The sequence below is a fragment of the Salvelinus alpinus genome, chromosome 16 (genome assembly GCF_045679555.1).
Source record: "Salvelinus alpinus chromosome 16, SLU_Salpinus.1, whole genome shotgun sequence".
NCBI lineage: Eukaryota > Metazoa > Chordata > Actinopteri > Salmoniformes > Salmonidae > Salvelinus > Salvelinus alpinus.
This window is the reverse complement of record NC_092101.1, coordinates 55,039,602-55,061,800: the sequence shown is the minus strand read 5'-3', so window position 1 is coordinate 55,061,800 and position 22,199 is coordinate 55,039,602. Positions and strand designations below refer to the sequence as shown.

Below are 22,199 nucleotides of genomic sequence, written 5' to 3'. Positions count from 1 at the left end.
TTTCCCCAAGACCAAGCTAAACGACATGACAAAGACAGCGAAGATGGGAACCATTCGTCCCAACAGAATCCGTTTCCCCAAGACCAAGGTAAACGACATGACAAAGACAGCGGAGATGGGAACCATTCGTCCCAACAGAATCCGTTTCCCCAAGACCAAGGTAAACGACATGACAAAGACAGCGGAGATGGGAACCATTCGTTGGATCAGGACTAATAATCTGCTGTTTGTGAAACCGAAGGACACTAGGGAAGTAACCATGCTCACCACACAGCATTTGTGCAGTATTATGGGGCTTTCAAGACAACTGGGAACTCTGGGGGGGAAAGGGGGATGAGGTCGAAATATGACGTCAGCGATCTTCAGGTCGGAAAGTCGGAGCACTTGAAAGAAGCTATCTGCACCTGGTGCCGTTTTAACCCTCAACCCGGCTTAGTTTCCCAGATGCCAGGATGAGTAGGAACAATGAGGGTTTTGTTCTGTTCCTCCAGTCTATCTCTACCTCGGTCACACCCGCCACATCTAGTCTATCTCGGGTCACACCCGCCACATCTAGTCTACCTCGGGTCACACCCGCCACATCTAGTCTATCTCGGGTCACACCCGCCACATCCAGTCTATCTCGGGTCACACCCACCACATCCAGTCTATCTCGGGTCACACCCACCACATCCAGTCTATCTCGGGTCACACCCACCACATCCAGTCTATCTCGGGTCACACCCACCACATCTATGCTGTAGGTTTTTATCACCTAGTCATATCTCAACTGTCAGCTCAAGCACTAGAGACTCAGTCCCATAGACACAGATGAGAGAGTACTCATCAAAGCTATTTGATGCATAAACAGTATTATAACATAATCGTGTAATTCCCCCCCCCTCCCCTCCCAATTTCCCATTTATCTTAAACGCACTGAAGTCAGAGATTTCCGAGTTCCCAGGTGTTATGAACGCGGCATTAAAAAAGATTATGCCAAGGTCTCCAGTCATGTAAACTGACATATAATTGTATGAAACGCTTTTATAAAAAAAGGCCTGAAATTTCCTGGACCGAAGGCAAGGAAAACATTTTTTTTAATTATTTATTTATTGAATATTCGAAACATACAATATACTTGCAGTGAATCCGCTCAATAACTACACCACACCAGTCATCCAATAGACTCCCATTCAGAGCGACACACAGAAGCATCCAGGGTCAATGCCCTGCTCAAGGGCACATTGACAGATCTACCACCAGGCCAAAAACTGTGAACACAAACCCTCCAAGATCCCCCCACAGTTCCCCAATAGCTGTCCCTCAACCATTTGAGACCCCTCCCACAGTCTCCCCAAGAAGAAAAATTTAAAATACAATTCAGTCCATTCCCCCAACAACCCCCCCAATGCACCAACAACCAAGAGAATGAACCCCCATCACCAAGAACCCCCCAATGCACCAACAACCAAGAGAATGAACCCCCACCCCCATGATCCCCCCAATGCACCAACAACCAAGAGAATGAACTAAAGAGACAAAAGGAAAAGACAGAAGAAAACAGCAAACAACAATGCAAAAAATAATAATAAAAATAATACATTTAATACATTTAAAACAAAGGACATCAAGGACAACTAAAATCATAACAGCAATGCCAACTGTATATGTTTGTGTGCACGTCTGGCACTATTACACGTATGTGTGTGTTCTTGTATGTGTTTATTTGAATGAGAGTGTGTGTGTATGCATGTGTACAAACACCTGCACGGCATCAGCCTCAGGCAAACTGGCATTAGTTGGAAAAACACTGCCACTCGGTGTCATTAAAATATACTTTTATAATGTTTTATTTTGACTGTTTTTTTTTATTTATTTTTTTACTTTTATCTTTGACCATCATTCTATCTCCTACACAGCAACTCCACTCGCACTTGTCTCCAATTCCACATCCCAACCCTCAGCTTCCCTCAGCCCATCCCATCTATCTCTGCTGGCCATCCACTTCGGGTTTCTACGCAACATATATCTTTCAACTATGCTGTGACGTTTAACGTACAATTTCAATCGATCTAATTGAGTAGAATCCACAGATTGCGAGTTGAAGATAAATACTTTTACTAAGAGTATTAGTATGTTACTAATTGACTGACCAGGTCTCTCCAGATCTCCTAACAGTACTATTTATAGGGACAATTTTAGATCAATGCTATGCATTTTAAGCCATTTCTGAACCTGAGACCAGAAACAGGCTACGTGAGGGCAATACCAAAATAAATGGTCTGTTGATTCTGTATCCTCACAACAAAATCTGCAGAGCTTCGAGGATTTTATGCCCCAAATATTCTATATAATAATTTTAGCTGAAAAGCACGAAGTCTTGAATCTTTTGAATTGTTGTTTTATACATCAACTCATACCATGGAAACTGGTATACTTTCCTATTTATGCTGTTTTTATTCCTCCGCCAGTTTTGATCCTTTATATTGGGCAGACAGACCAGTTCCCTACCTCCTCCCACTGCCACCTGCCTCCTCCATTTCTGGGGTAATGCTGTAATCAATTGGTTGTACTCTTGGATTGAGCAGACCTTCCCGTACAAATATGATCACTCCATGAAGGACATAACTCTACCATTCCAATTTACAATATCCTTTAAGAACAACATACCCTTTTCAAACATCTTTCCCATAAATACAGGTATTTTATCAACCAGCACATTTGAGTTCAGCCATAATATTTGTTGTAATATTTGTTCCATCTTTTCAGGGGGATGAAATGTTTATTGTAGCCAGCTCTGCAAAGCTTGTTTGAAAAAGAGAGATACTTTGGAAAAAAGTATCATTTTCAATTAATCGAAAATGAGACATGGCAATCTGCACAAAGGCAAAAGGGCAATTTTTAAACAATGGATGAGCTTTTCTTAGTAATCTGCTGGAGGACCATTTAGGGTTCAAATAAAACTTTTGAATGAGTGAAGCTTTTAGAGGTTTAGTGCTTTTATATTTAATAATCTCAACCCACCCAATTCAAATTCATTATATAGATAGACACGTGTTATTTTGTCTGGTTTAGAGTCCCAGATAAAGCAAAATATTTCTTGCTCATATAATTTGAGAAACAAATCATCAGGAGTAGGCTGCACCATAAGTAAGTGAGTAAACTGAGATATGACTAAGGAGTTAATCAGGGCAATTTTTCCATAAATAGGACAGGTATAAACAGGTATTCATCTCGCAGGATCTTGTCTATTTTTACAAGTTTTCTTTTGAAATTAATTTTGGAGAGATTATTTATATATTTTGTGATATGAATACTGAGTGTGTCTACTTCACCATCAGCCCAGTATGAACAATACCCGGTAAAACCCTTTTAATTCTGAGTGCTATGCATTTCGCTAGTATTTTTGCATCACAACATTGAAGTGTAAGAGGCCTCCAGTTTTTTTTAGATAGACTGGGTCTTTATATTTGCCATCTGGGTCTTGTTTTAATTTTTAGACAGACTGGGTCTTGATATTTATCTTGTTTTAATAATAGAGTAATCAGACCTTCCTGCTGAGTACCTGACAGACTACCATTTCTATAGGAGTAGTTAGAACAATCTAACAATGGAGCTTTTAGTGTATAAAAAAATACTTGATATACCTCTACCGGTTTGCCATCAAGCCCTGGGGTTTTTCCAGATTGAAAGGATTTAATAGTCTCAAAAAGTTCTTCCTCTGTAATTTGGCCTTCGCACTGATCTTTCTGTACATTTGTTAATTTTCCATTTTTTATATTATTTGGAAAGAATTCCTTACCGTAATCTTCATTCAGTGGGAGAGGATGAGACGGAAAAGAGAACATCTGCCTAAAATAATTAGCTTCCTCTTTTAAAATATAATTTGGAGAATCATAGATGACGCCGTCTTCAGTAACAAGTTTCTGCAAAATCTTTTCGTGAGCGTTCCTGTATTGGAGATTCAGGAAGAATGTTGTGAATTTTTCTCCATATTCCATCCAGTTTGCTTTATTTTTGTAATAGATTACATTAAATAGTTCTTGAATAAGTTCCTCAAGTTCTTTTTGTTTTTCCTCGAACTTATTTTGTATCTCTGTAGTATTGTTTTTATTGCCATCTACCTGTACTATTAGTTCATGGATTTCCCTTGTTAGTCTTGTCTCTTTAGCCAGAAACTGCTTTTTTATTATTGATGAATATTGAAGTGAATGGCCACTGAAGGTACATTTAAAGGTATCCCAAACAATAAGGAGATTTGCTGAACCTATATTATACTGGAAAAATTAAGTTATGAATGATTTTGTCTTAGTTAAAAATAAGTTGTCCTCCAGTAAACTTTGGTTAAATTTCCAATATCCCCGTCCATGTGGAAAACCTATAAGAGTTATGTGAAGGCCAATTAGATGATGATCTGATCACATTCTGTCTCCTATTAAAACTTTAACCTTTGATGCAGGAGACAAAGAGACTATGTGTCCATAATATTTGTGATTTCCTTAAGGGCACGGTGATGATAGTTTGTAGAGTGATTACCTTTACGGTCCATTGAGGTACTTAACACTGTGGTATAGTCTTCTAGCATAATGACTAGATCATTTGTTGCCTGTAAGTTCAATAAATTGGTATAAATGTTTTCGAAGAAGTGTGGATCATCCTGATTTGGACCATATACATTAATGAGTCAAATCTCTTTTTCATCCACTTTCATATTCAAAAGGATCCACCTTCCTTGTGAATCATTCCTGACTATTTGCACATTCAGATCGAATTTGTGTTAATTAATATCATCACACCTTTTGAGTTCCTTTGTCCATGACAGAAAACTATTTCACTTTTTCCTTTTTACACGCAACTTCATCTCAGGATGTAGAGTTTCCTGTAAACAGTATATTCCTTTTCTTTAAGCCATGTAAAGACTGATCTTATTTTTTTATAATCTGCTAAACCGTTACAATTCTAACTGGCTATACTTATTTCACCCCTTACCATAACTAGATACTATTCTCAGTCTAAATGGACCGTAAAGTTACTGCCATCAGAGGTATTATGAAGGTCAAAACTAGAGCTTTCAAATGTCTGATATTTAGAATTCAAGAAATAGGTTCTAGCAATATTTGTTTTATTCCCTTGTCTGTTTGCATATGAGCCAATGCCACAGATGTTAGAAAATTGAGACAAGATATTATGTGAGTAGTAAATCTGAGTAGGTTGATGTGTATGATATTGGATGTGATTTAGTGAGAGTGTGTACAATGTCTTTATAAGAGAAAGACTATAATGTGTGATGTCCAAATAAATAATTACTCTGCCAATTTGCATGGTTGAGTGTCTATGTGTGTAACATGTTGTGCGTAAAGCCTTAATATTCATGATGATAATTGTAATCCATATCGTATCACCATCATAGTTGCATCATAATTACCTTTAACATCATTGAAAAACACATCCCAGCATTTCAATAGCAATTGATGTTCCACATGATGATGAAAGAGACCTTGCATTACTATGGAGACGGCTTCACTACAGTACAAATGTATTCCGTACAATATGTTATTATTCTCCAATGCCCCTATTCTGATATCTTCCCCTTGCTTGTTGTAAACATATATAAACTTGTAGACAAATACTTTAAAAAGATGGACAAACAATAAACACATTAAATTAAAAGACAGTTATCAACAATAGAGAGAGAGAAGAGAAGAGAAAAGAGATAAAGAGATAAAGAGAGAGTGAGAGAAGAGAGCAGGTGTGTGTGTGTGTGTGTGTGTATAAGTCTGTATGTGTAAGTGAGCATGTAATTGAGTACGTGTGTGTTCATATCCACTTCATAGTGTTCAGATATTTTTACAGTTCCCATACTTTCTTTTTTTCGTAACCTGAAGTCCCTGTAGAATTTAGCACAGCCACGGTGTTATGGAGCTGTCTCGGAACAGCTGTCCATCTATAAAGAGTTTAAAGAGTAAGAGCACTCTTACCATTCTCCCTTTGTTGTCTTTGTACCGGATATAGTCTCTTACGCCGTTCGTTTATCTCCCTTGGAAATTGGTAATTGAGACTGAGTTTTGTCCCTTCCACTGCTTTTGATCAGCTCCTTTTGTTGGTGGTGTTCAAATTTTGCGATGATCGGTCGGGGACCCTTGGTCGCTCCGAGCTCCAAGTCTGTGTACTCGGTGGAAAGCCACCTTGTTTACAGTCTCTATAGGAAGTTTCAAAGTGGATTGCATGAATTGCCCTCTGGATTATTGGATGCGTCCTCAGGAATCCCAGAACAAATTTAGATTTTCACGCTACGACTTTGTATGTCAAGTAGCAACTCCTTCATCACCTTGTTTTCCCTGAGTAAACACTCCATGTTGGAATCGTGTATTTTTACCTTGGCTGTGAGTATCTTGTTTTCTCTTTGGAGTGTGAGAATTTCATCTGGCTGAACTCAAACTCCCCCTCAGCCCTGTTACCTCCTCATACAACTTTTTCCAGTGTTGCATGGACTCCAGATAGAGCACTAGCCTCTACCTCAATGATAAGTAAATAGTCTGTGTCTATAGATTAATCTGTTTTTCTTTTTTTTGTTGGGTTAAAGTTATTTTGTGAGGTAGTCGGATCTTTCCATGATGGAGTATGTTGTTCCTCCATAGCGTAAAGCTGTTGGTACTCGTCGATTTCCCTCAGGATCTCCTTAATATCCAGATTGGCTCTTTACTGCAACCAGTTGTTTTACGAAAAGATAACAATGAGTCTTTCCCACGACGACAACAGGTGTTTATAGTACAGCCAGCTAGCACTCGTGGAATCCACGCAAAAAAAGGAACACAAACTTGCAGTCCCAGCCGTAAAGGCTAACCGCGTTGTGGAATCCTTAGCAACAAAACTTTAGTTCTGATTAAAACTGATTTAATGAAAATGTTTTAATATTAGCAACAAACCAAGTGTAGACAGTACAATGCTCTGTTGCAAGGAAAACATTTTCCCATGTGTGCAAATTCTGTAAGTTCCTCTACTCTACTGCTCTATGCCTCTACGCAAATGTGATGATATCTTGAGCGTACTTTTTGTTCAGGGACCTGATTTACAAGTTAGGCACTGAGTGGACTAATTTTGACTAGGGTCCTTGTAAAATGTAGTGCTATTAGTATAGTGTTATTTTTTAAACAAAGCTATTTATTATTAATTTAGAATGATATAAAAGTCCCTTGGATATTCTCACAGATATATTATTAACCCTGTTATTAGCAGGACAATATATATTGGTTATATTGCTCCGAAGTGGCGCATAATGGGATTGCCTTGCAGTTCTCCAGCTGTATCCTCTGAAAGCGCGCGAGGCTCAAGGCACGAGGGCAGGGGGCATGGAATGGGCAGGGGGCATGGAATGGGCAGCGGGCATGGGATGGGCAGCGGGCATGGAATGGGCCGCGGGCAAGGGATGAGCCGCGGGCAAGGGATGAGCCGCGGGCAAGGGATGGGCCACGGGCAAGGGATGGGCCGCGGGCAAGGGATGGGCCGCGGGCAAGGGATGGGCCGCGGGCAAGGGATGGGCCGCGGGCAAGGGATGAGCCGCGGGCAAGGGATGGGCCGCGGGCAAGGGATGAGCCGCGGGCAAGGGATGGGCCGCGGGCAAGGGATGGGCCGCGGGCAAGGGATGGGCCGCGGGCAAGGGATGGGCCGCGGGCAAGGGATGGGCCGCGGGCAAGGGATGAGCCACGGGCAAGGGATGGGCAGAGGGCATGGGATGGGCAGAGGGCACGGGATGGGCAGAGGGCATGGGATGACGGACCTAGCCCATGGGGAAGGGAGGAGGAGTTCACTAGGGACTCACTTGTTCCCTCTGTTCTGTACTTAGTGCCAGTCTGCAAATTCAAACTAAAACAATATAACTAATAATGCCATCTTTATGCTTTCATTAATAAAATAATGATAAAAATACTCTCTCAAAATGCTGATGTTTATTTATTTATGGATCCATAACGAATTACTTTGGGAATAAATATCACTGAATTATAGAAATATTGGAACAAAGTTGTCTAATGAAGGTAAACAAATGGTTGCTTACTGGAAAATACTCTCTCAAAATGCTGATGTTTATTTATTTATGGATCAATAACGAATTACTTTGGGAATAAATATCACTGAATTATAGAAATATTGGAACAAAGTTGTCTAATGAAGGTAAACAAATGGTTGCTTACTGGAAAATATTCTTTCAAACACACGGTCACGTTGTACAGCGCCATTATGGCTTTTAGCAGGGCTATATTTTGGCCTTTATAGCTAGCACACAATTGGCCCAGCATTTCTCTCCCTCTAAAAACAGAAATAAATGTTTTGGCATTTACAAATATTATTTGGGCCTTTCTTCAGATTACAATCGCTCTCTTTTGTTTTTGAAAACGAAATATCCTCCAAAATATTGTTATATATTATCATGTTGATGGCACAGTCATATAGCCCCGGCACCTACATAAAGCCAAGTGACTCACTCATTCATGGATTTGGATCAAAATAAATAAGTACAATAAAAATAAGGATTTTCTTTTGCTAAATAGCCCAGTACCGTACTCCCGGCCGTTACGTTGTACAGCACCATATTTTCCGTTCCATCCTAACAGAAACCCAGAGGGTTTTTGTTTTCCTTGGAATAGAAACCCCATAATATTAATCAAATTAATTGAGAAAGTACCAGTCAACAGTTTGGACATACCTAGTCATTTTAGGGGTTTTCTTTATTTTTACTATTTTCTACATTGTAGAATAATAGTGAAGCCATCAAGACTATGAAATAACACATATGGAATCAGTTAAGAACAAATTCTTATTTACAAGGACAGCCTACTCCTTCCTCCCTGTCGGGGAATTGAACCCTGTTCTCCCATGTGCCTGCATTCTCTCGAACAGCCGTTATTGAAGATGCTTCTCAAAGATACCCTCTGCAAATGCTTCTCAAAGATACCCTCTGCAAGTCAAATTAGCACTAACTGGCATTAATGGTACCAGTGGTTCACACTTAAATAACGTGCCATAGAATTCTGCAGCACCATGCAAGCTGCGCCGCAGTAAGCTGCAACTTTTAAAGGAGGAACCACTGTTAGGTTTAACCATCACAACACAGTTAGGTTTAACCATCACAACACTGTTAGGTTTAACCATCACAACACAGTTAGGTTTAACCATCACAACACTGTTAGGTTTAACCATCACAACACTGTTAGGTTTAACCATCACAACACTGTTAGGTTTAACCATCACAACACTGTTAAGTTTAACCATCACAACACTGTAGGTTTAACCATCACAACACTATTAGGTTTAACCATCACAACACTGTTAGGTTTAACCATCACAACACTGTTAGGTTTAACCATCACAACACTGTAGGTTTAACCATCACAACACTGTAGGTTTAACCATCACAACACTGCAGGTTTAACCATCACAACACTGTAGGTTTAACCATCACAACACTGTAGGTTTAACCATCACAACACTTTAGGTTTAACCATCACAACACTGTAGGTTTAACCATCACAACACTGTTAGGTTTAACCATCACAACACTGTAGGTTTAACCATCACAACACTGTAGGTTTAACCATCACAACACTGTTAGGTTTAACCATCACAACACTGTAGGTTTAACCATCACAACACTGTAGGTTTAACCATCACAACACTGTAGGTTTAACCATCACAACACTGTAGGTTTAACCATCACAACACTGTAGGTTTAACCATCACAACACTGTTAGGTTTAACCATCACAACACTGTTAGGTTTAACCATCACAACACTGTAGGTTTAACCATCACAACACTGTAGGTTTAACCATCACAACACTGTTAGGTTTAACCATCACAACACTGTAGGTTTAACCATCACAACACTGTAGGTTTAACCATCACAACACTGTTAGGTTTAACCATCACAACACTGTTAGGTTTAACCATCACAACACTGTAGGTTTAACCATCACAACACTGTAGGTTTAACCATCACAACACTGTTAGGTTTAACCATCACACCACTGTTAGGTTTAACCATCACAACACTGTTAGGTTTAACCATCACAACAATGTAGGTTTAACCATCACAACACTGTTAGGTTTAACCATCACAACACTGTAGGTTTAACCATCACACCACTGTTAGGTTTAACCATCACACCACTGTTAGGTTTAACCATCACAACACTGTAGGTTTAACCATCACAACACTGTAGGTTTAACCATCACAACACTGTTAGGTTTAACCATCACAACACTGTTAGGTTTAACCATCACAACACTGTTAGGTTTAACCATCACAACACTGTAGGTTTAACCATCACAACACTGTTAGGTTTAACCATCACAACACTGTAGGTTTAACCATCACAACACTGTAGGTTTAACCATCACAACACTGTAGGTTTAACCATCACAACACTGTAGGTTTAACCATCACAACACTGTAGGTTTAACCATCACAACACTGTTAGGTTTAACCATCACACCACTGTTAGGTTTAACCATCACAACACTGTTAGGTTTAACCATCACAACACTGTAGGTTTAACCATCACAACACTGTTAGGTTTAACCATCACAACACTGTTAGGTTTAACCATCACAACACTGTAGGTTTAACCATCACAACACTGTTAGGTTTAACCATCACAACACTGTTAGGTTTAACCATCACAACACTGTAGGTTTAACCATCACAACACTGTTAGGTTTAACCATCACAACACTGTTAGGTTTAACCATCACAACACTGTTAGGTTTAACCATCACAACACTGTTAGGTTTAACCATCACAACACTGTTAGGTTTAACCATCACAACACTGTTAGGTTTAACCATCACAACACAGTTAGGTTTAACCATCACAACACTGTAGGTTTAACCATCACAACACTGTAGGTTTAACCATCACAACACTGTAGGTTTAACCATCACAACACTGTTAGGTTTAACCATCACAACACTGTTAGGTTTAACCATCACACCACTGTTAGGTTTAACCATCACAACACTGTAGGTTTAACCATCACAACACTGTTAGGTTTAACCATCACAACAATGTAGGTTTAACCATCACACCACTGTTAGGTTTAACCATCACAACAATGTAGGTTTAACCATCACACCACTGTTAGGTTTAACCATCACAACAATGTAGGTTTAACCATCACAACACTGTTAGGTTTAACCATCACAACACTGTAGGTTTAGCCATCACACCACTGTTAGGTTTAACCATCACAACACTGTAGGTTTAGCCATCACACCACTGTTAGGTTTAACCATCACAACAATGTAGGTTTAACCATCACAACACTGTTAGGTTTAACCATCACAACAATGTAGGTTTAACCATCACAACACTGTTAGGTTTAACCATCACAACAATGTAGGTTTAACCATCACAATACTGTTAGGTTTAACCATCACAACACTGTTAGGTTTAACCATCACAACACTGTTAGGTTTAACCATCACACCACTGGTAGGTTTAACCATCACAACACTGTTAGGTTTAACCATCACAACACTGTTAGGTTTAACCATCACAACACAGTTAGGTTTAACCATCACAACACTGTTAGGTTTAACCATCACAACACTGTTAGGTTTAACCATCACAACACTGTTAGGTTTAACCATCACACACTGTTAGGTTTAACCATCACAACACTGTTAGGTTTAACCATCACAACACTGTTAGGTTTAACCATCACAACACTGTTAGGTTTAACCATCACACCACTGTTAGGTTTAACCATCACAACACTGTAGGTTTAACCATCACAACACTGTTAGGTTTAACCATCACAACACTGTAGGTCTCCAGTGAGCTATAAAGACACATATCTGGGTGCTACAGTATAGCCTCTGGTCTGAAACACCTCTGAAAGCTACAGTATAGCCTCTGGTCTGAAACACCTCTGGGAGCTACAGTATAGCCTCTGGTCTGAAACACCTCTGGGAGCTACAGTATAGCCTCTGGTCTGAAACACCTCTGGGTGCTACAGTATAGCCTCTGGTCTGAAACACCTCTGGGTGCTACAGTATAGCCTCTGGTCTGAAACACCTCTGGGAGCTACAGTATAGCCTCTGGTCTGAAACACCTCTGGGTGCTACAGTATAGCCTCTGGTCTGAAACACCTCTGGGTGCTACAGTATAGCCTCTGGTCTGAAACACCTCTGGGAGCTACAGTATAGCCTCTGGTCTGAAACACCTCTGGAAGCTACAGTATAGCCTCTGGTCTGAAACACCTCTGGGAGCTACAGTATAGCCTCTGGTCTGAAACACCTCTGGAAGCTACAGTATAGCCTCTGGCCTGAAACACCTCTGGGAGCTACAGTATAGCCTCTGGTCTGAAACACCCTTGGAAGCTACAGTATAGCCTCTGGTCTGAAACACCTCTGGGAGCTACAGTATAGCCTCTGGTCTGAAACACCTCTGGAAGCTACAGTATAGCCTCTGGTCTGAAACACCTCTGGGAGCTACAGTATAGCCTCTGGTCTGAAACACCTCTGGGAGCTACAGTATAGCCTCTGGTCTGAAACACCTCTGGAAGCTACAGTATAGCCTCTGGTCTGAAACACCTCTGGGAGCTACAGTATAGCCTCTGGTCTGAAACACCTCTGGAAGCTACAGTATAGCCTCTGGCCTGAAACACCTCTGGGAGCTACAGTATAGCCTCTGGTCTGAAACACCCTTGGAAGCTACAGTATAGCCTCTGGTCTGAAACACCTCTGGGAGCTACAGTATAGCCTCTGGTCTGAAACACCTCTGGGAGCTACAGTATAGCCTCTGGTCTGAAACACCTCTGGGAGCTACAGTATAGCCTCTGGTCTGAAACACCTCTGGAAGCTACAGTATAGCCTCTGGTCTGAAACACCTCTGGGAGCTACAGTATAGCCTCTGGTCTGAAACACCTCTGAAAGCTACAGTATAGCCTCTGGCCTGAAACACCTCTGGGAGCTACAGTATAGCCTCTGGTCTGAAACACCTCTGGAAGCTACAGTATAGCCTCTGGCCTGAAACACCTCTGGGTGCTACAGTATAGCCTCTGGCCTGAAACACCTCTGGGAGCTACAGTATAGCCTCTGGCCTGAAACACCTCTACTACCATTATTAGATATTGCAATAAGAATTTCAGTAACACGGAATTCCGTACCGCGGAGCTCCACTGTATCATTATACCTGCATCTGAATTCAGTATCATGTCGGCATGTTTTGGTAAGCTGTCCATCTGTTTTGGTAAGCTGTCCATCTGTTTTGGTAAGCTGTCCATCTGTTTTGTAAAGCTGTTCATCTGTTTTGTAAAGCTGTCCACGGTGCACTATTCCCTACGTACTACACTACTTTGATTTTTGAACAATTTCCCTTTCATGCATTTGGTTTTCAGAAGAGAATTCGGTTGTGACGACAGGCCTATACTTTTCTTTCACGTTTTTTAACTGCATTTATATGGTAGAGTGGCCAGACGGAAGCCACTCCTCAGTAAAAGGCACATGACAGTCCACTTGGAGTTTGCCAAAAAGCACCTAAAGACTCTCAGACAATGAAAAACAAGATTCTCTGATATGATGACACCAAGGTTGAGCTCTTGGCCTGAATGCCAAGCGTCACGTCTGGAGGAAACCTGGCACCATCCCTACGGTGAAGCATGGTGGTGGCAGCATCATGCTGTGGGGATCTTTTTCAATGGCAGGGACTGGGAGACTAGTCAGGATCGACAGAAAGATGAACGGAGTAAAGTACAGAGAGATCCTTGATGAAAACCTGCTCCAGAGCACCCAATAAGAGTGGTGAAAATGAATCATAATAATGAATCATAATAATGTATTATTCTGCTTTGAGTTTTGAGTTTGCTGTTTGTTGTGGATATATTCTGTGTTTCACCACTGTTATTCAGAACCAATTACGGGTTAAATAGGCCTATCCAAAACTTTAACTATTTCGGCACGGCGGCCTCCACCCCAAAAAACTTTTCAGTGGGCTATTCAGTACAAATATACTACATGATCAAAGGTATGTGGACACCTACTCGTTGAACGTCATATTCCAAAATCATGGGAATTAATATGGATTTGTCCCCCCCCCCCTTTTCGGATCGAAAACCAAGCACAGTCATTATTCATCTTACTATGTTTTGTCATCTTCTGGGGGGGGGGACATCGCTGTCGTTAGCACTCTGCTTTTCAGCTGGAACTCAATGTAATGGCAGGTTATTGCCATGTAGTTAACCTTACGATAATCGTCGGTCCACATATATGTGGCCATCCACCCCCCAAGTCATTTACATCAGCTATTGCTTTGTTAATATTGGCAACCACCTCAATCCTCTTTACAGCAGCATTTTTGTGGCACCTCCGTGATATGGTTTGTGGGGTCAGGGAGCACAGTGTCAACGGGGATGCGGCCATGACTAGTCCACGTTTATTAGCTCCTGAGCTAAATCAAGACAACCACTTCCTTGAACTGTGTGAAAGGCCTTAATATTCTGCTACAGAAAGCTACACATTTGTTTGTGATTCCTGATTTGACTTTAGCCAGTAACTGCCTCCTGTTGCGCGGCGGACTCTGTATCCTCGGTCATCATATTTCAAAATCGAGGGGGGAGGTCGACACTTCACATGGCTAGTGGGCATCTTAGTTTCAGCAACTAAATCAAAAGATTTCCAAAATGTCATTTGGGATTTTGAGTTTCAATTTCACTTCTTCCGTATCCATAGCGACGACTGCGACTAGTAACTAGCATCAGCAACAACCACCAGATACACACATGTTGTAGACTACATCACATCAGGAGAGGTACACTGCTGGTGCAGCAGAGCAAACAGACACTGGTCCAGAAATCAAGTCATTTTAGTATTTTTTAAATGATACGCTAGCTCGTTATGGATGAAAAAACAGGCCCTACCCGGCCCTAACTCGATGTATATTGTCGGGCTCTGGTTGGGTAGCAGAGCTGTAGTGTGTGTGTGTGTGTGTGTTTATGTGTGTGTGTGTGTGTGTGTGTGTGTGTGTGTGTGTGTGTGTGTGTGTGTGTGTGTGTGTGTGTGTGTGTGTGTGTGTGTGTGTGTGTGTGTGTGTGTGTGTGTGTGTGTGTGTGTGTGTGTGTGTGTGTGTGTGTGTGTGTGTGTGTGTGTGTGTGTGTGTGTGTGTGTGTGTGTGTGTGTGTGTGTGTGTGTGTGTGTGTGTGTGTGTTTATGTGTGTGTGTGTTTATGTGTGTGTGTGTTTATGTGTGTGTGTGTGTGTGTGTGTGTGTGTGTGTGTGTGTGTGTGTTTATGTGTGTGTGTGTTTATGTGTGTGTGTGTTTATGTGTGTGTGTGTGTGTGTGTACAGGCTCAACATTTCAATCTGCATTCTGCACAACAAATGATTATTAATATAATTATTATCATACCATATCTATGGATGACACAGGTCCAATGCTGTTCACATAGATGTCCACATCTATGACCGTTGGTTTAACTGCAAAAGAAAGAGCATTTTAAGATTTAGCAATGAAACTCATTCACAAATTGATTCATTGATTAATTAATTCACACATTCCTTTATCCCTTCATTCACACACGCATTCGATAACTCACACGGTCACTTATTAATTCATTCACACTTTCGTTAATTCATTAATTTACCACGTCCCCGCCGTGCCCCCTCCTCTCATACTGACAGGATGACAATATTTTAATCTGTGGAGAATTATGGAACGATGATGGACAATATACTGTATGGTATGTAGGGAGGAGGGAGAGCAGGGAGAGCTGGGAGAGTAGGGAGGAAGGGGCAGTAGGGAGGAGGGAGAGCAGGGAGAGCTGGGAGAGTAGGGAGGAAGGGGCAGTAGGGAGGAGGTAGGGAAGAGAGCAGGGAGGTGGGAAAGTAGAGGCCCCGACAGGAGGCCTTCTGCCTTTTGGTAGGCCATCATTGTAAATAAGAATTTGTTCTTAATTAACTGACTTGCCTAATTAAATAAAGGTTAAATAAAAAATTGAGAGCAGGGAGGAGGGAAGAGGAGGCAGGAACGAGAGCAGGGAGGAGGAAGAGGAGGGAAGAGGGAGGAACGAGAGCAGGAAGGAGGAAGAGGAGGGAAGAGGCAGGAACGAGAGCAGGAACGAGAGCAGGGAGGAGGAAGAGGAGGGAAGAGGGAGGAACGAGAGGAGGAACGAGAGCAGGGAGGAGGAAGAGGAGGGAAGAGGGAGAGCAGTGAGAAGGCAAAGTAGACTGCGAGCAGGCTGCGAGCGCAGCGGGAGGAGGGAGAGCAGCGGGAGGAGGGAGAGTAGGGAGATTTTCCCCATCCCCATTCACTTTTTTCCTACCACAAACGTGTTGCCAGAATGGGTATGCATGGGCAGTAAACGTCCTTCAAGACCCATTACCTGTGTAAGCCTTGTGGATCCCTGAACCACATTATCTTATAAACCAGGTCAATCCATGGAGATAGTTGTATGAGACAGTCTATCCCAGCCTCAACATTCATTCAAACCACGTCTACACCTGGACTTCAGACCCAATAATCTTACAGACCAGGTGTACACCTGGACTTCAGACCCAATAATCTTACAGACCAGGAGTACACCTGCACCTCTTACCCAATATAGATTCTTCAGATCTACTGTTACATGTCAGGTCTACTGTTACATGTCAGGTCTAGTGTTACATGGCAGGTCTACTGTTACATGTCAGGTCTACATGTCAGGTCTACTTTTACATGTCAGGTCTACTGTTACATGTCAAGTCTACTGCTACATGTCAGGTCTACTGTTACATGTCAGGTCTACTTTTACATGTCAGGTCTACTGTTACATGTCAGGTCTACATGTCAGGTCTATTGTTACATGTCAGGTCTACTGTTACATGTCAGGTCTACATGTCAGGTCTACTGTTACATGTCAGGTCTACTGTTACATGGCAGGTCTACTGTTACATGTCAGGTCTACTGTTACATGTCAGGTCTACTGTTACATGTCAGGTCTACTGTTACATGTCAGGTCTACTGTTACATGTCAGGTCTACATGTCAGGTCTACTGTTACATGTCAGGTCTACTGTTACATGGCAGGTCTACTGTTACATGTCAGGTCTACTGTTACATGGCAGGTCTACTGTTACATGTCAGGTCTACTGTTACAGTGGTTCCTCCTTTAAAAGTTGTGAGGTTACACCGCGGGTCTTAGAGATATCCAGCGTCACGGCTTCATTGCTCCAGACCACCACAAGGGGGAGTTAGAGCACCTATTATGCATTTGGGTCACAAGGTTTTCATTTGACCAATCATATTGATTGGTTCCAATGAAGACGAATTTGACGCGAGCTACCAGTCTCTGGTGACTTCCTTCAGCAAAGATGGCTGACAAAACATTACAGAGGAAGCAAATGTAAGTAATTATAACGTCATAACGAGTCAAGCTAAAAATGTACAATTGAGAGGAATATGTTAGTTAATGTAGAGACAAACGATTGTGCATATTTTTTGTTGTCATAAAGCTGCCGAATAGCAGCACTGTAGAAACTATTACACTCAACGGAACGACTTGATTAGTGTAGTGTTAGCTAGCTACATAGTTGTCTTTGCTGTCTTCGTATCCAAGATAATTGTGTAGTTTAGAGTGTGTAGTTTTAGAGTGATTATCTTAATTTACCGAGGTTAGCTAGCCAGCTATTTGTCGTCCTTAACGTAGGAAACACTGCTAGCTAGCCAACAGCTAGCCAACGTCTACCGAATAGCAGCACTGTAGAAACTATTACATTCAACGGAACGACTTGATTAGCGTAGTGTTAGCTAGCTACATAGTTGTCTTTGCTGTCTTCGTATCCAAGATAATTGTGTAGATTACAGTAATTATCTTGATTTACCGAGGTTAGCTAGCCAGCTATTTGTCGTCCTTAACGTAGGAAACACTGCTAGCTAGCCAACAGCTAGCCAACGTCTACCGAATAGCAGCACTGTAGAGACTATTACATTACAACGGAACGACTTGGTTAGTGTAGTGTTAGCTAGCTACATAGTTGTCTTTGCTGTCAAGATAATTGTGTAGTTTTTGAGTAATTGTCGAGGTTACCTAGCCAGTTACCGAGGCTACCTAGCCAGCTACACTTTCTAACTAAGTCAACAACGCAGCCACTGCTAGCTAGCCTACTTCAGCAGCACTGTATCATTTTTAGTCAATAAGATTTCTTGCAACGTAAGTTTAACTTTCTGAACATTCGAGACGTGTAGTCCACTTGTCATTCCAATCTCCTTTGCATTAGCGTAGCCTCTTCTGTAGCCTGTCAACTATGTGTCTGTCTATCCCTCTTCTCTCCTCTCTGCACAGACCATACAAACGCTTCACACCGCGTGGCCGCTGCCTGGTGGTCCCAGCGCGCACGACCCACGTGGAGTTCCAGGTCTCCGGCAGCCTCTGGAACTGCCGATCTGCGGCCAACAAGGCAGAGTTCATCTCAGCCTATGCTTCCCTCCAGTGCCTCGACTTCTTGGCACTGACGGAAACATGGATTACCACAGATAACACTGCTACTCCTACTGCTCTCTCCTCGTCTGCCCACGTGTTCTCGCACACCCCGAGAGCTTCTGGTCAGCGGGGTGGTGGCACTGGGATCCTCATCTCTCCCAAGTGGACATTCTCTCTTTCTCCCCTGACCCATCTGTCTATCGCCTCCTTTGAATTCCATGCTGTCACAGTTACCAGCCCTTTCAAGCTTAACATCCTTATCATTTATCGCCCCCCAGGTTCCCTTGGAGAGTTCATCAATGAGCTTGACGCCTTGATAAGCTCCTTTCCTGAGGATGGCTCACCTCTCACAGTTCTGGGTGACTTTAACCTCCCCACGTCTACCTTTGACTCATTTCTCTCTGCCTCCTTCTTTCCACTCCTCTCCTCTTTTGACCTCACCCTCTCACCTTCCCCCCCTACTCACAAGGCAGACAATACGCTTGACCTCATCTTTACTAGATGCTGTTCTTCCACTAATCTCATTGCAACTCCCCTCCAAGTCTCTGACCACTACCTTGTATCCTTTTCCCTCTCGCTCTCATCCAACACTTCCCACACTGCCCCTACTCGGATGGTATCGCGCCGTCCCAACCTTCGCTCTCTCTCCCCCGCTACTCTCTCCTCTTCCATCCTATCATCTCTTCCCTCTGCTCAAACCTTCTCCAACCTATCTCCGGATTCTGCCTCCTCAACCCTCCTCTCCTCCCTTTCTACATCCTTTGACTCTCTATGTCCCCTATCCTCCAGGCCGGCTCGGTCCTCCCCTCCTGCTCCGTGGCTCGACGACTCATTGCGAGCTCACAGAACAGGGCTCCGGGCAGCCGAGCGGAAATGGAGGAAAACTCGCCTCCCTGCGGACCTGGCATCCTTTCACTCCCTCCTCTCTACATTCTCCTCTTCTGTCTCTGCTGCTAAAGCCACTTTCTACCACTCTAAATTCCAAGCATCTGCCTCTAACCCTAGGAAGCTCTTTGCCACCTTCTCCTCCCTCCTGAATCCTCCTCCCCCTCCCCCCCCCTCCTCCCTCTCTGCGGATGACTTCGTCAACCATTTTGAAAAGAAGGTCGACGACATCCGATCCTCGTTTGCTAAGTCAAACGACACCGCTGGTTCTGCTCACACTGTCCTACCCTGTGCTTTGACCTCTTTCTCCCCTCTCTCTCCAGATGAAATCTCGCATCTTGTGACGGCCGGCCGCCCAACAACCTGCCCGCTTGACCCTATCCCCTCCTCTCTTCTCCAGACCATTTCCGGAGACCTTCTCCCTTACCTCACCTCGCTCATCAACTCATCCTTGACCGCTGGCTACGTCCCTTCCGCCTTCAAGAGAGCGAGAGTTGCACCCCTTCTGAAAAAACCTACACTCGATCCCTCTGATGTCAACAACTACAGACCAGTATCCCTTCTTTCTTTTCTCTCCAAAACTCTCGAACGTGCCGTCCTTGGCCAGCTCTCCTGCTATCTCTCTCAGAATGACCTTCTTGATCCAAATCAGTCAGGTTTCAAGACTAGTCATTCAACTGAGACTGCTCTTCTCTGTGTAACGGAGGCGCTCCGCACTGCTAAAGTTAACTCTCTCTCCTCTGCTCTCATCCTTCTAGACCTATCGGCTGCCTTTGATACTGTGAACCATCAGATCCTCCTCTCCACCCTCTCCGAGTTGGGCATCTCCGGCGCGGCCCACGCTTGGATTGCGTCCTACCTGACAGGTCGCTCCTACCAGGTGGCGTGGCGAGAATCTGTCTCCGCACCACGTGCTCTCACCACTGGTGTCCCCCAGGGCTCTGTTCTAGGCCCTCTCCTATTCTCGCTATACACCAAGTCACTTGGCTCTGTCATATCCTCACATGGTCTCTCCTATCATTGCTATGCAGACGACACACAATTAATCTTCTCCTTTCCCCCTTCTGATAACCAGGTGGCGAATCGCATCTCTGCATGTCTGGCAGACATATCAGTGTGGATGACGGATCACCACCTCAAGCTGAACCTCGGCAAGACGGAGCTGCTCTTCCTCCCGGGGAAGGACTGCCCGTTCCATGATCTTGCCATCACGGTTGACAACTCCATTGTGTCCTCCTCCCAGAGCGCTAAGAACCTTGGCGTGATCCTGGACAACACCCTGTCGTTCTCAACCAACATCAAGGCGGTGACCCGTTCCTGTAGGTTCATGGTCTACAACATTCGCAGAGTACGACCCTGCCTCACACAGGAAGCGGCGCAGGTCCTAATCCAGGCACTTGTCATCTCCCGTCTGGATTACTGCAACTCGCTGTTGGCTGGGCTCCCTGCCTGTGCGATTAAACCCCTACAACTCATCCAGAACGCCGCAGCCCGTCTGGTGTTCAACCTTCCCAAGTTCTCTCACGTCACCCCGCTCCTCCGCTCTCTCCACTGGCTTCCAGTTGAAGCTCGCATCCGCTACAAGACCATGGTGCTTGCCTACGGAGCTGTGAGGGGAACGGCACCTCCGTACCTTCAGGCTCTGATCAGGCCCTACACCCAAACAAGGGCACTGCGTTCATCCACCTCTGGCCTGCTCGCCTCCCTACCTCTGAGGAAGTACAGCTCCCGCTCAGCCCAGTCAAAACTGTTCGCTGCTCTGGCCCCCCAATGGTGGAACAAACTCCCCCACGACGCCAGGTCAGCGGAATCAATCACCACCTTCCGGAGACACCTGAAACCCCACCTCTTTAAGGAATACCTAGGATAGGATAAAGTAATCCTTCTAACCCCCCCCCCCCCCCTCCCCCTTAGAGTTAGATGCACTATTGTAAAGTGGTTGTTCCACTGGACATCATAAGGTGAATGCACCAACTTGTAAGTCGCTCTGGATAAGAGCGTCTGCTAAATGACTTAAATGTAAATGTAATAAAGTTAATTTACGAAAATCATGATTTAGCAAGTTAACTGACTAGCTAACATTAGCCAGGTAGCTAGCTGGTGTTATGACATGAGTACAGTATGACATTGTAATTCGTGTTGTTTAATGTGTTAGGGACTCCTGAGAAAACCAGCAAACCAGGCTGCCGTCTTGGGAAACAGTGGATGTAAAGAATCTAGCTAGCTAAAGCATTTACTGCCATGTACAATTGTTTATGCTTGCCTTGCCGTGCAAAGCAGCTGAAGTAACATAGCTAGCTACCTATTTACTTGATTATTGTGTAGTGGAGGATAAAACATAACTGTATGCCTATGGATGTGTAGCTAGCTACAGTATGTAGCCGATCTGTGTATGGACCCTAAAACGTTAGGTTCTGAACTAATATTCATACCAACCTATGAACCTCAGCTATCATAGTTGTTGTATCATCTTCAAGTCTGAATGGCAATAATGAAGCCTATGGATTGAGTAGAATATAATAACTTTATTGTGCCAAGGATGCAAGTCCTGTATACATGTACTGTAGTTATTACCACGCATGATATTCCCACATTGTAGCCTGTACAATGAATATAGTCACTCATGTACTCCTCCTTGGTAAATACAGGTGTGGTTCAGGTATGAATCTCTGTGAGACATTCTTTTTCAGTCATATTCAATACCAGGTGTATCAAACTCCATTCTTTGAATCATGCTGTGTCTGCATGTATGTATTACAATTATACTCTTCAAAAAACGATGCATATCTAACTCCCTTCATCTGCATTAATCTGAAGACACAGGATAGCATTTCAATGAGATACTTAATTTCAACCAGTGGAGAATGTGAAACGCTTTATTGAAA

At 43.1% G+C, this 22,199-nt stretch overlaps 1 protein-coding gene across 1 annotated transcript in view; it reads right to left on the bottom strand.

The window, feature by feature from the left end:
• The window catches only part of LOC139541691 (gamma-aminobutyric acid receptor subunit gamma-3), a 440,844-nt gene that overhangs the window by 300,305 nt on the left and 118,340 nt on the right, over nt 1-22,199 (bottom strand). Inside the window, exon 3 of the mRNA XM_071346627.1 lies at nt 15,382-15,449. Coding sequence (XP_071202728.1) covers nt 15,382-15,449 — 68 coding nt within the window. The remainder of the gene's footprint in view (nt 1-15,381; nt 15,450-22,199) is intronic.